The sequence below is a fragment of the Girardinichthys multiradiatus genome, chromosome 3 (genome assembly GCF_021462225.1).
Source record: "Girardinichthys multiradiatus isolate DD_20200921_A chromosome 3, DD_fGirMul_XY1, whole genome shotgun sequence".
NCBI lineage: Eukaryota > Metazoa > Chordata > Actinopteri > Cyprinodontiformes > Goodeidae > Girardinichthys > Girardinichthys multiradiatus.
Window position 1 is genome coordinate 36,695,297 of NC_061796.1, and position 12,359 is coordinate 36,707,655.

The window sequence follows — 12,359 nt, forward strand, 5'->3', positions numbered from 1 at the left end:
CGCTAGCTATATGTTAAGTGTATGGGTCATAATTTGCTGCTGCGTCTCAAGGAAAATCTTTTATCAAGTCGACACTTTTCATAAATATGGACAGTATGAAATATGAAAAGCTCCTCAACTATAAAGTCAAAGGTGACTATCCACATCCTTCAACAAAACAACAAAAACATCTAATTCGAAGGAAAGCTTCTTCGTACCGCTTTGAAGGTAAGTATCTTTAGCTTTCGGAGCTATGTACTGAAAGTACTCATTAAGATATAAGTAATACATAGTGAAATGCATAAGTTATCAAAACACAGTTGGGTAACATTAATTGTTCTTTCATTATTGTTTAATTACTGTATTCAATTTTGATGAATATGCTTGCACACGAACGTTATTCTTAGTTATAATGCAGAAGTGACGCACAATGTTCATGACCTCTGATATTATTAATGCATGGGCGGAAATCCTGGGAGGGACAGAGGGGATGTGTCCCCCCTTTCATAAAGATGTCCCCCCCTAATAATCATTGTAAATACAAAAACATTTTTTAAATGATAGTATAGTAATATTTAATAAAAGCACAGCTAAAGTGATCCAAGTTAGATAGTACGTAAAAAAAAGTTTCCTAATTATTAAAAGATCTCGACACCCCTATCCCACAAAGTGGTTTGGTCCACATGCACATGCTGTTTCCAACGGGAGGGGCTACCGGCTGCTACTCTCGGCAGCAAGTAGCAGCACTGAGGAGGGAGAAGAGATCACTTAGGACTGAGAGGACAGATTTTTCAAAAACCTCTGTCAGGATGTTATTGTCAGATATAAAATTAATTTATATTTTACTGACATTTTAGATTTGCTATAACTACAAATATTACTTTCCATAACATAATTTAACATGCAGGAAAAAGATAGGGAGAGAGTTTTTTTTTCCATCCTCCCCCCCCAAGAATTACTCTCTGAATTTTTTTCAGTTTAGTGTCCCCCCCAAAAAAACTAAAATGGGATTTTTGCCACTGTATTAATGTGAATTATAGTGATATTTAATTTCTCCTATTAAATTGTGTTGGCATTAATTGACCTTTTGAAAAAAATCCTGTAAAGTTACATTAATCCATATCAGAAACAAAATCCAGAAGAGTGCACAATTTTGAAGCAAAATTCTTACCTAAAACCAATTAACAGACATTAATCCTTCAAATAAGAACTGTCTATTTGTTTCTCCAAAAATAAATATGCATTTCATAATGTCTTTCAGTATGTTTTGTTCTTTGCATGGTTATTATTTCAACTGGTATGTATTACTCAAGTAGTCATGTACTACACATTTGTATATTTTTGGAAAATTTGAAAATTTATTTTAATGAGATTTGTGTTTCAGTCCAACTTTAAATGTTGCCCCTTTACCTTTTCCTAGGAAATGACATCTTCTATGTAAGACACAAAGGCAGTCTTACATCAACAAAGATCAAAGTTATTAAAGGTGCTGAGGAAGCAGAAAGAGTCTTTGTGGACTTCCATGACAGCCCTACAGGGACACATCGTGGCCAGATTAAAACACTAGATGCCATCTCAAGGAGGTTTTATTGGCCATGAATGTCTGTTGACATCAAGAAATGGGTATGTTAGATAAGCACCATGAACAAACTAAACAGTTTTCTTTATTGAAACTTCTTAAAATAATCATAATGTTTACATTTAAAATAAATAAATGAGTATTTGTATTTGTATTACTATTTGTATTACCAATATGAAACTATGGATGTCCTATAATGTATTCTTTACACGTGTTAAATTCTTTTTTTTGATTTTGTCTTTAAAGAACTTTTCAGGTCTCTGAGTGCTCATCCTGTCAAGCCAGTGCCCAAGCCCTGAAACAGCCGTCAGAGTACACTCCCATAAAGGTAAACTAATTAAAAGTAAAAAGAAGCACTTTTAGTGAAACTACATGGTAGTGCGGTGGTAAGCACAGTGGCCTCAACATACAAAGATGTTTGGTATTAAGGTATTTTCTATGTGGGGTTTGCATGTCCGACCAATGGGTCTTCTCAGGATAGGATAGGTTTCATTAACTCTTAACTTTAAATTGCTCCTATAAGTGAGTATCAGTGGTTGTTTGTCCGGTTTTCTCTGTGTGTTCTCACTAGGGGTACACATCTGGAACGAGTTGATGTAAAAAACGGAAAACTAGCTGAGAAATGTAAGTTTTATTGTTTGAATTTTAAACATGTATATCAAACTACATAGTTTGAATGTCACTTTCAGTTAGCATACATATGTATGTCTCACAAAGACGCAATGTCTTTGTACAACTTTGCTTTTGTCTTGTTTTAGTCTAAAGAAAAATGACAATCAATCAATACAATTAATACTTGTACTCATCGTCTTCCGCTTCATCTGGAATCGGGTCACGGGGGCAGCTGACTCAGACACCCCGGACACCTCCTCCAGCTCCTCCGTGGGGAGCCCTAGGCATTCCCAGGCCAGCCGAGAGACACAGTCCCTCTAGCGTGTCCTGGGGTGGGTCCTGGGCCTCCTCCCGCTGGGACATGCCTCCTGGAACACCTCCCAAGGGAAGCATCCAGGAAGCATCCAGAATAGGTGCCCGAGCCACCTCAACTGGCTCCTCTCGATGTAGAGGAGCAGCGGCTCTACTTCAAGCTCCTCCTGGATGGCCGAGCTCCTCACCCTATCTCTAAGGGAGTGCCCGACCACCCTGCGGAGGAAGCTAAATTCAGCCGCTTGTATCCAGGATCTCGTTCTTTCCATCATGACCCACAGTTCATGCTCATAGGTGAGGGTAGGAATGTAGACCAACCGGTAAATAGAGAGATTTCACTTTTCGACTCAGCTCTCTCTTCACCACAATGGACCGGCACAGCGTCCCCATTTTCCTGACATATACAACACTTTTTAAAATTACAGGAAGTAGGTGTCATGATAACTAAACTTATCTTTAACTTTTGTTTTGTCTTCCACTAGCCCTACCCCTTCCTCATCATCAGATGTGCATGATACTTTTATGGGGAAAGATGTCCATGTCCTTCTATCGAGAGTGAATGCAAGTTGCTTTACTCTGACATAAATAAAATCAGTCCTGATATAGAACTGGAGAGTGAGGTACAATGATTATATTGTTTTAAAATTTCAAAGCTGTTACAGTATTTTGCTAATCTTTGGTCTTTTAATACATTTGCAGTCTATCCATGCATTTATGGCTGTTATCATAAAGGATTACAACATCCAGAATACAGGACTGGCTGCTTTTATAGATTCATTTGCAATGACAGCAATGTGGCAGGGAAAAAGTCCGAGATTAAAGGTAGATCTCATGCATTCTACTATGTGTTTCTGTTTGAGTTTTCCATGTGGTAATAACAGTTTTGAATTTATGATAAGATAAAATGTTAATGGTTGTGATATTTATTGTTGAATATATATTACCAGATTTTGCTGTAGCACTTAGACCAAATTATAATCTTAGTACATTGTTTGTATTACTAAACATATTTTTGGTTGTTGACATCAAAAAATATTTACCGGTACTGCTTTTTTTTTTTAAACCACTGATGAACCCAATGGATTATGAAATAATTCTATAATTCTGGAAATTAATAATCGTCACCACCACTGGACATTAGTGGTAAGAATTTGTTTTTATATTTCAAAAATATCTTATATCATAGTTATGTCATAGGCAAAAAACTACATGAAGACTGTTGATTGCACACTTTTTAGGTGATCTACCCACAAGACAAAAGGTTTTTGTTCTTGAATCCACTAGGGGAGTCAAAGCAAGACATCCAGAAATGTTTGCAAATCACGAGGTATGGGTAGATATTAAACTTTAACTCAGGCATTAACTCAAGCATTCTCAAGGTTCTTCTTATTAATATACCTTATTAACAGGCCACTTATGAGGAAGAAGGGATGCAGTGTGTCAAGGTGGACCTGTGATACTGTCAAACATCCCGAACAACAGGACAGTTCATCATGTGGAGTATTTGCATTAAAGGTGCATACATATTTTCACACAATGAATGATTTTATGATTATGATAAACATTTTGAAGCATATGAACTTTGTTACTTTCTTTCATTTAAAGCCATTAAATCCAGCTTTACATGTCAGTTTGCAGAAAGACGTCTTGCAAAAGAGGCTGTGGATTTTCAACAGGGACTACAATAACATTTATTTTAGAAAATGATTTATTTGTTCACAAATAGATAAATTCAACCATTATATTTTCTGTTATTATTAAAGTTCATAATGCTACTTTTATCACTAATTATGTCCAAAAATGGTACATACTCATAGACACCTCCTGAATAAATTGTGTTTGTGCTTATCACATCCTGTTTAATAGTTACCAGATATAGTGGCCATATATAAATCTCAAAGCAAGTCACTGAGCTCCACAGACAAACAAACTTTGAAACACAAAAATTTGCTGAGTGAATATGCAAAAACATGAAAAACTGTATATATAGGTATGATTTTATACTTTACATTTATTCTTATCAGATGACTCAGATGACTTGTGCCACTTCTGCAGAGAGATGGAAAACAAGACAGACTTGGACTGGGTAACAATATTTTAAAATTATTCAAACATAACTGTTTGAACATAACAAAAACGGTAATTTTATCTTGCTTATACAAGCTTTAATAGGGTCCTACCCTCCTGTAGACCGAAGTTGGAATAAGTTGGAATAGAAAATGAATAGATGTTGTAATTGTAAAGAGATATTCTAGTTGAAAATGCCTTGTATTATTTGTCCCTTTTTTAGATCCAATGCGAGACGTGCCTGAGGTGGTTTCATCAGGCATGAAAACACATTCAAGTGCTTTGCATGTTCTCCTTAAGTTTGTGTGAATGCTGTGGTGTGCTTGTTTGTTTAGGCTTTCTTTAAAAGTGAATAAATTACAGTTTGAAAAATAAGCTTGATATTTTTCTTTACAAAACTTCATATAAGGTAACTATGGGAAGGAAAGAGCCACAAAGTCTCAAAATTCACTGGATGTAACATCCATGATTCTGGTAAGTTATTTTGTTTCCATGTTATGAGTGGGGAACAGAATATTTCAGCTTCCTGAAATATTCTGGAATATTCTGAATACCTTTGAATTATCTCATAATATTAAAATAGTCCATGACGAGAGGAATGAACACAGTAAAACATTTGCCTGTAAGTTATTTTGTTCACATGTTATGAGGGGGGAACAGAATATTTCAGACAGTCAAAATAAAAGGTTCCCATCTGTACCTTTGCCAAATAAAGAGCAAATGTGTCCAAATTCACAAGGATAGTTTTGTATGATATGAGGAATGATCGACCCAAAACATAAGATGATTGGTTAATCCATGTCCCATGGGGTAACAACATCAGACATTACCGATAAAAAATTAGCTACTAGAAATATCTTTCATAAATCCAGCATTTTGTCATATTTTACATTAGAACGCGATTTACCAGAATGATAAGCTACACTCTATTCAGGAAGCCTGATTTTTCGTCTCCAGCAGAGTGAGCTTACATTGTTTTATAACAGTAATAAAAAACATAAACACAACGTGTTTGGTGGCTGACTGATGTCCGTCAGGTTAAAGTGAACATAATTTCGCACAACACCGGAACCCCATATTAATAATGATTAACAGGACTCCTACACAGTCTGCAAAAGTATGAAATTTGATGTCAGTAGCCTATTTTCCAGATGAACATATGGAAGAACATTTGCCGTCCATACTTTATCCCGTTTCATTGTCTAAATGACTCCTCATGTCATTCTTTCCCTTCTCTCTCCCTTGTGTCCTTTCTTGTGCCCTTTATTTGTCACAAATACACATTTTTGTTCCGCTTTACAATCAGGCACTGTTTTCTGTTGGCTGACCCCATAAAGTCCCAATAAAAACACTGGTGTATTGTTCGTAACATAAAAAATGTATATAGTTCAAGTGGGATGAATACTTTAGCAAGGTATTGCTTAAGTCAAATTCAGATTCATGAAATAATTAATTTACAGTCATCTATCTGATCAGCACTCTGTGGAACCATTAGTACTATGTTCTAATTATTTTTGTTTGAACCATTTATGCATAACATCTATCATACATTTGTCAATGCATTTATCAACTATGTTCTTTTCCAAAATAAATTAATACAAATGAAAGAATATTATTACTTCTGTTTAAAAGAACTAGAAAGGAGAACTTGTAATGGTTTTTTTTTTTTTTTATGTTTTTAACTCTACAACACTTAGGGTTAAAGTAGAAGCTGTACTAAAAAAACCTTACAGATAAGAAAATGTGGCTACTTTCACTTAAGGAAAAGGTTTTTAGACAGATAGCAGAGATAATCATCGGAAAACTTAAACAATTGTTACTTACACATTTGTCAGAGTGCAGAACTGTGACAGTCCTTTGAGAAATATAACATCTGGCCACTCGCATGGGAAATCACATAGATGGGTACATCACATATATTGTATGCTATATGATACGATTATAATAAAAAAAAATGGCAATAACTTCTTCCACATTGATATAGGGTTAAGCAAAAAAAGATTTTCTTCGCAAAGCAGAAAAGTGTTACTGTTTTTTTTTTTTTACTATGTTTTGTTCTGTCTTTAAAGAAAAGCATACCTTACTTCCCAAGCTACAGCCCAAGCTTGCTTTAACTGATCCTCATCCTTTTTGTATGCATAACTATTGCACCCATTGACAGCAATAAGTAGTGGCCAATCAGAGATGGAGAAGGGCAGGTCATCGTAGCACACTTGTGTCTTCCTGAGGTCAACAAGACAGTCAGTCAGTCAGTCAGTCAGTAATTTTCTACCGCAACATATACTTTACATACAATTAACCAAATTACCTATCTCTTTAACATTTAACTTTCGCCAAATTGGCTCCCCTGATGTGTAAAAATATTTATTTTATTAGACACGGAGACATGGCATGGAGGCTTAGTTCTTAGTTACTGTTCAAAAAACGGTAAAACAACAGAACATTCCATTAAAATCAGATTGGCAGATGCTGATCCTCAAACATCAGAAAGCGGCTAAAGAAAGCTGCTACTTTCCTAAACTTGCCCATATGTATGGTAAAGTTTTAATCAAAACTGCCAAATTGACAAAATCTAGTCAGGATGGAGTCTGGTTGAGGACCCATGGTTTTGCTTTCTACCACTCACAGTAAGGAGGAAATGAGGAAGGTACAAAATAATCTATATTGTTACAGCTTAGCAAGCTTAGCAACTGCAGCTTAGCAAGCCTAGCATCTTGGCTTCAACAGGTTCTGATAAAAACTAATTCTTTTAGGACTTTTGTATTTATCTTTTCCAGTGAATTGGGGACAGGGCTTCATAAATAAACAAAACCTCAGACATTTGACATTTTGACCTCTAACTGTTTAACTTTTTAAAACTGTAACCAAACTAGGTTTTTACACAGATTTACGTTTAACCCTTAACAGTATCATAAAAGTACAGAAATATAACTTTATTTTACAAATGTAAAAAGAATCACGGAAAAAAAACAATCTTGCATTAAAATCTAGGCTCTCAATCTAACTGGCGACTACAGAGATTTTATGCTGTGTAGGCTCATCTTAAAAAAAAACCAAAAAAAAAAAAAAAAAAACCTTTGCAAGCGTATTCTCATGATCAACAAATTAATTTGAGTCACTTTCAATCTTATTCATGGCTAAAGCACGTAGGAAGGGAAAGTCATCCCATACAATGGGTGGGTCTTCCTTTATTTCAGGGTTATCATTATCACAGGGCCCAAAAAAACACTGCTTCGTTGGCATCTCATCGATTGCACCATTTTGGTAGCATTTTGGAGTGAAAGACCCTTCAGTTTCCAAGAGGGGCTGTGTGGATTCGGAGCGCAGATAGACATGAGGCTCATCTGATATTGGACCGTTGCATGAATAGGACAGCAGCACGGTAGCATAAGGAACAGACTCGCTGTTTGAGCCAGAATATGAAGGCATGAATGGTGAGCCGCAAATCGACTCTCCAAGATCACTGGTGTCTTCTGAGCTGTTTAACCAAATATCATCCTCTTCTTTGCTGAGTTTGGTAGTAAGATCCAGGAAGCTGAGATGGGACAAGCATATTAGATTTGGCTCCTCGTCCCAGGATGGATGAGTAAACTGCAGAGAAAAACAATGAATACATATATTTAACTAGAAAGGGAAACTCATACAGTTAAAACCAGAACTTTACACACACTATATAAAAGAAATAAAACCTTTTTATATGTATACAGTTTCAGGTCAGTTAAGATAACCATAATTATCTTTACTGACTAAACAATAATATTGAGACAGAGAAATTTTAAGATATTTTTTCCTTCAAAGTTAAGAGGTTTACATTTTGCAAGATGATGTCATGACTTTGTAACCCTCTGATAGGTTAATTCACATTTTACATTTGAATTAAATTAAGGAAATACTGCTTCCGTGACTGAAACAATGTAGGCTGACAGTTCTGTTAAACATCCCTTTTTCATGGCTCTTATATACTGGTAATATTTGTATTTTCTGTGGAAAAAAAAATTGAGTTTTCATGCAATGTAACTCATAATCATCAAAATAAACAGAAATAAACATAAATGTATAACTGACATAACATGCCATTCTTTTATTGTATTACATAAATAAATGTAGATTTTTGATGATATTCTAATGTATTGATGCACCTGAATAATCATGTATGACGTGTAAATTAATTACATAAGTATAAATATTTACATATTAGTTTACGTAAGTATTACATAAGTATTGACAGCATAGTGATGAGTATATGAACTATTAAATGGGGTAGAAATGAATGAGCATTTGCTTCTCCCTACTTCTTTTACAACAGGAAATGATTGATTTATACATTTATTACTACTGTTTTTATTTTATATAGTCTTAACTTCTAGAGTTTTCAGTTTAACATTTGTTGTCTATACACTGCCTGGGCCAAAACAAAGTCGCCACCAAAAAAAAAAAGTCACACACTCTAATATTTCGTTGGACTGCCTTTGGCTTTGATTACGGCATGCATTTGGTATGGCATTGCTTCGTTAAGCCTCTGCAATGTCAAGATTTATTTCCACCCAGTGTTGTATTCATTTTTCACCAAGATCTTGCATTGATGATGGTAGAGTCTGACTGCTACGCAAAGCCTTCTCCAACACATCCCAAAGATTCTCAATGGGGTTAAGGTCTGGACTCTGTGGTGGCCAATCCACATGTGAGAATGATGTCTCATGCTCCCCGAACCACTCTTTCACAATTCGAGCCAGATGAATTCTGGCATTGTCATCTTGGAATATGCCCGAGCCATCAGGGAAGAAAAAATCTATTGATGAACTAACCTGTTTGTTCAGTATATTCAGGTAGTCAGCTGACCTTATTCTTTGAACACATACAGTTGCTGAACCCAGACCTGACCAACCCCAGATCATAGCACTGCCACAGGCTTGTACAGTAGGCACTAGGCATGATGGGTGCATCACTTCACCTGCCTCTCTTCTTACCCTGATGTGCCCATCCCTTTGGAACAGGGTAAATCTGGACTCATCAGACCATATGACCTTCTTCCATTGCTCCAAAGTCCAATCTTTATGCTCCCTAGCAAATTAAAGCCTTTTTTTCTGGTTAGCCTCACTGATTAGTGGTTTTCTTAAGGCTACACAGTTGTTCGATTTGATTTCAACAAACGTTTAAGTGATCGCCAATCACATCATTCACGATTTTTTCCCCGGCTACATTTCTTCCTCGAAGACGATGGGTCCCCCACTATCCTTCCAGTTTTTAATAATGCGTTGAACAGTTATTAACCCAATTTTGGTGGTTTCTGGAATCTCCTTGAATGTTTTCTCTGCTTGATGCATACCAGTGATTTGACCTTCCTGAAACAGACTGACATCTTTTCCACAACCACGGGATGTGTCTTTGACACGGTTGTTTAAGAAATGAGAAGCAACTCATTGCACCAGTTAAATAACTTGCTGCCAGCTGAAACATAATCGCCTATGCAGTAATTATCCAATGGGAGGCTCGTACCTATTTAGTTAGTTAAATTCAGGTGGTGACTTTTTTTTGACCAGGCAATGTATTTCTAACAGAGATTTAATTTACATTCAAATTTAGTGTGATGGTAAAACCAGTACAATGCCCAAATGTTTGTAATTCTTTAAAATTTTATAAGTTTGGTAGCTTATATTACACTTATCTGTTGATTATGACCACTTTTACTTAACATCTGTGGCAGATGTGAATGTTCATTACCTGAGTTGATTCTGATGACCATCTTTTAATGCTGCTGTTAGCTGGATCTGGAACAACTGGCCAGAAGTGTCCCTTCAGCCTTAAGATAAAAAGAATAGAAACAATTTTAGAAATAAAACATACTGTGAAGTTAAAAAGCATTTGCTCCCTTATAGATTTCCTTTGTTTGTATTTTTTGTCACAGTTAACTGTTCTTGAACGTTAAGCAAATTTTAATATAAGGCAAAGATGACCTGAGAAAATAGAAAACTTGTTTTCAAATTATTAGTTCATTAATTAAGGGGAAAAAGCTATCCAAATCAAGCTGTAATATATTGACCTCCCTTAATAAATCCCCAGTCAGCTGATTATCTACCTTTTTGGATTTAGTTTCACTGGAGCCCAAAGCACTTTCTAAGGCTTTGGGCTCCAGTGAACCACAATGAGAGTCATAATTCACAGATGGAGAAAACATGGAACAGTGGTGAACCTTCTCAGGAGTGGTCGACCTACCAAAAGTACTCCAGTAGAACATAATCAAAGACTTGTCCAGGAGGTCCAAAAATAATCCGAAACAAGCTCTAAATCACTGCAGGCCTCATTTGTCTCAGCTAAGGTCAGTGTTTATGATTCAACAGTAGGGAATGAGTCTGGGCAAAAATGTCAGCTAAGGGAGAATTTCAAGGTGAAAACCACTGCTGACCAAAATAAAAACTATTGCCATTCTGACGATTAACTGAAAACATTTTGATAGTTCTCAAGTTTTCTGGGGAATTATCTGTGGACTTAGGAGAAGCATCTAATAAAGCATTTCAGAAAAATAACGTTTTACTGTTCTCTAACATATAAGAACCTTTTGGATAAGTGCATCTGTGTTTTTGTGTGTATTTTCTGCAATGTAAGCAACAGTCCACAGTCATTATGTGCTCACCCAGGAGAAGGGGATGATGCATGTCCGGTATACGATGCAATCTGCTGGGTTTCCTTAGGAAATGCCTTAACCAATTTTCAAAACAAATTGAACTTGACTGCATTGTTTGTTAACTATGATCAATTTGTAATGTGTGTAACTGACTTTCAATCTGTCTGTATAATTCTATTGAATTTACTTTTTTTTTGTAAAGTGTCTCAAGACACCGTATTGTGAATTGGCCCTATATAAATAAACAGAATTTAACTGAATGAATTGCCCTCAAAATAAATTATAATAAAATTAATAAAATTTATGATGTGATTTTCAATGTGGCAAAAACAAAAGAAATCTGTAAGGGAGCAAATAAATCTTCACAGTACTGCATCATAGATCTCTAGATCATGCTGTGTTTGATCAGCTTACTTTTTGTCTTTGGAAAAGCAGATCAGGACGGTGAAAATGATCAGCATTGCCAGTCCAACTCCAACTCCAGTTACAGAGACCACAACAGTAACCGCATCTTGGAAAAGAAAATCACACGTTATGATTTCAGATCTACTTTGACAATCTATACTCTGTGACTGACTCTCTAAAATGCCACTGGCAAATTAAAGAATGGTACCAACCAAAGGGCTTGATTTTAAAATAAATTGTTGACCCATTCAGACTCCCACCAAATGTGCTAACCATCATGCAAGCTTCATACAGAGACACAGTGTTGAGGTCTGTCAAGATCACCCTCCTGTCTTCTGCATCTGCACTCACAACTGGAGAAAAGTCCTGCCTTAGAGGGCTTGCACTACAAAGACATTTTACAACTTAAGCAATTCTGGGCTGTAACCTACCTTTAATTGGTCCATTCTCGTCCCAGTAGAAGACTTTGTAGCCCTTAATAAATCCATTCCTTTGCTCTAAAGGAATTTCATCCCAGGAGATCTCAATATGTGACTCCCAGGTCTTTTTAATTTGAATTTTAGGAACCACTGATGGAGCTTTAAAAAGAAAGAGAGCATTTATATTAGAGTGTATTTTGACTTGAATTAACAAATTAACCAACATTTTCTCTCCACAAGAGGGCAACATTTCATAACATATAATCTGCTTCCTGAAAGCTCACATTGGTCCTGTAATCTGATTAATGCAAAAACCTCTTTTACTTCTTTAAAGTCGAGGCAACTTGACTCTTGCACCTCTGGA

The 12,359-nt window shown here is 35.9% G+C and overlaps 1 protein-coding gene and 1 long non-coding RNA gene across 5 annotated transcripts in view; one reads left to right on the forward strand and one right to left on the reverse strand.

The window, feature by feature from the left end:
• Positions 1–7,715, forward strand: LOC124865897. The gene is made up of 8 exons (XR_007037685.1): positions 1–207; positions 1,400–1,602; positions 1,805–2,182; positions 2,965–3,102; positions 3,182–3,304; positions 3,624–3,625; positions 3,721–3,809; positions 3,892–7,715. It is a non-coding gene; the product is annotated as an uncharacterized LOC124865897 (long non-coding RNA).
• The window catches only part of csf3r (colony stimulating factor 3 receptor (granulocyte)), an 18,386-nt gene continuing 10,199 nt past the window's right edge, over positions 4,173–12,359 (reverse strand). For 3 of the 4 annotated variants that reach the window (XM_047361400.1, XM_047361398.1, XM_047361399.1), the window contains exons 13-17: positions 12,008–12,154; positions 11,789–11,929; positions 11,586–11,682; positions 10,271–10,349; positions 4,173–8,140 (exon numbers count right to left, since the gene is read on the reverse strand). In XM_047361400.1, the coding sequence (XP_047217356.1) occupies positions 7,655–8,140; positions 10,271–10,349; positions 11,586–11,682; positions 11,789–11,929; positions 12,008–12,154 (950 nt within the window). In that variant the 3' untranslated portion in view covers positions 4,173–7,654. The remainder of the gene's footprint in view (positions 8,141–10,270; positions 10,350–11,585; positions 11,683–11,788; positions 11,930–12,007; positions 12,155–12,359) is intronic. The other variant, XM_047361401.1, reaches the window with a different exon arrangement.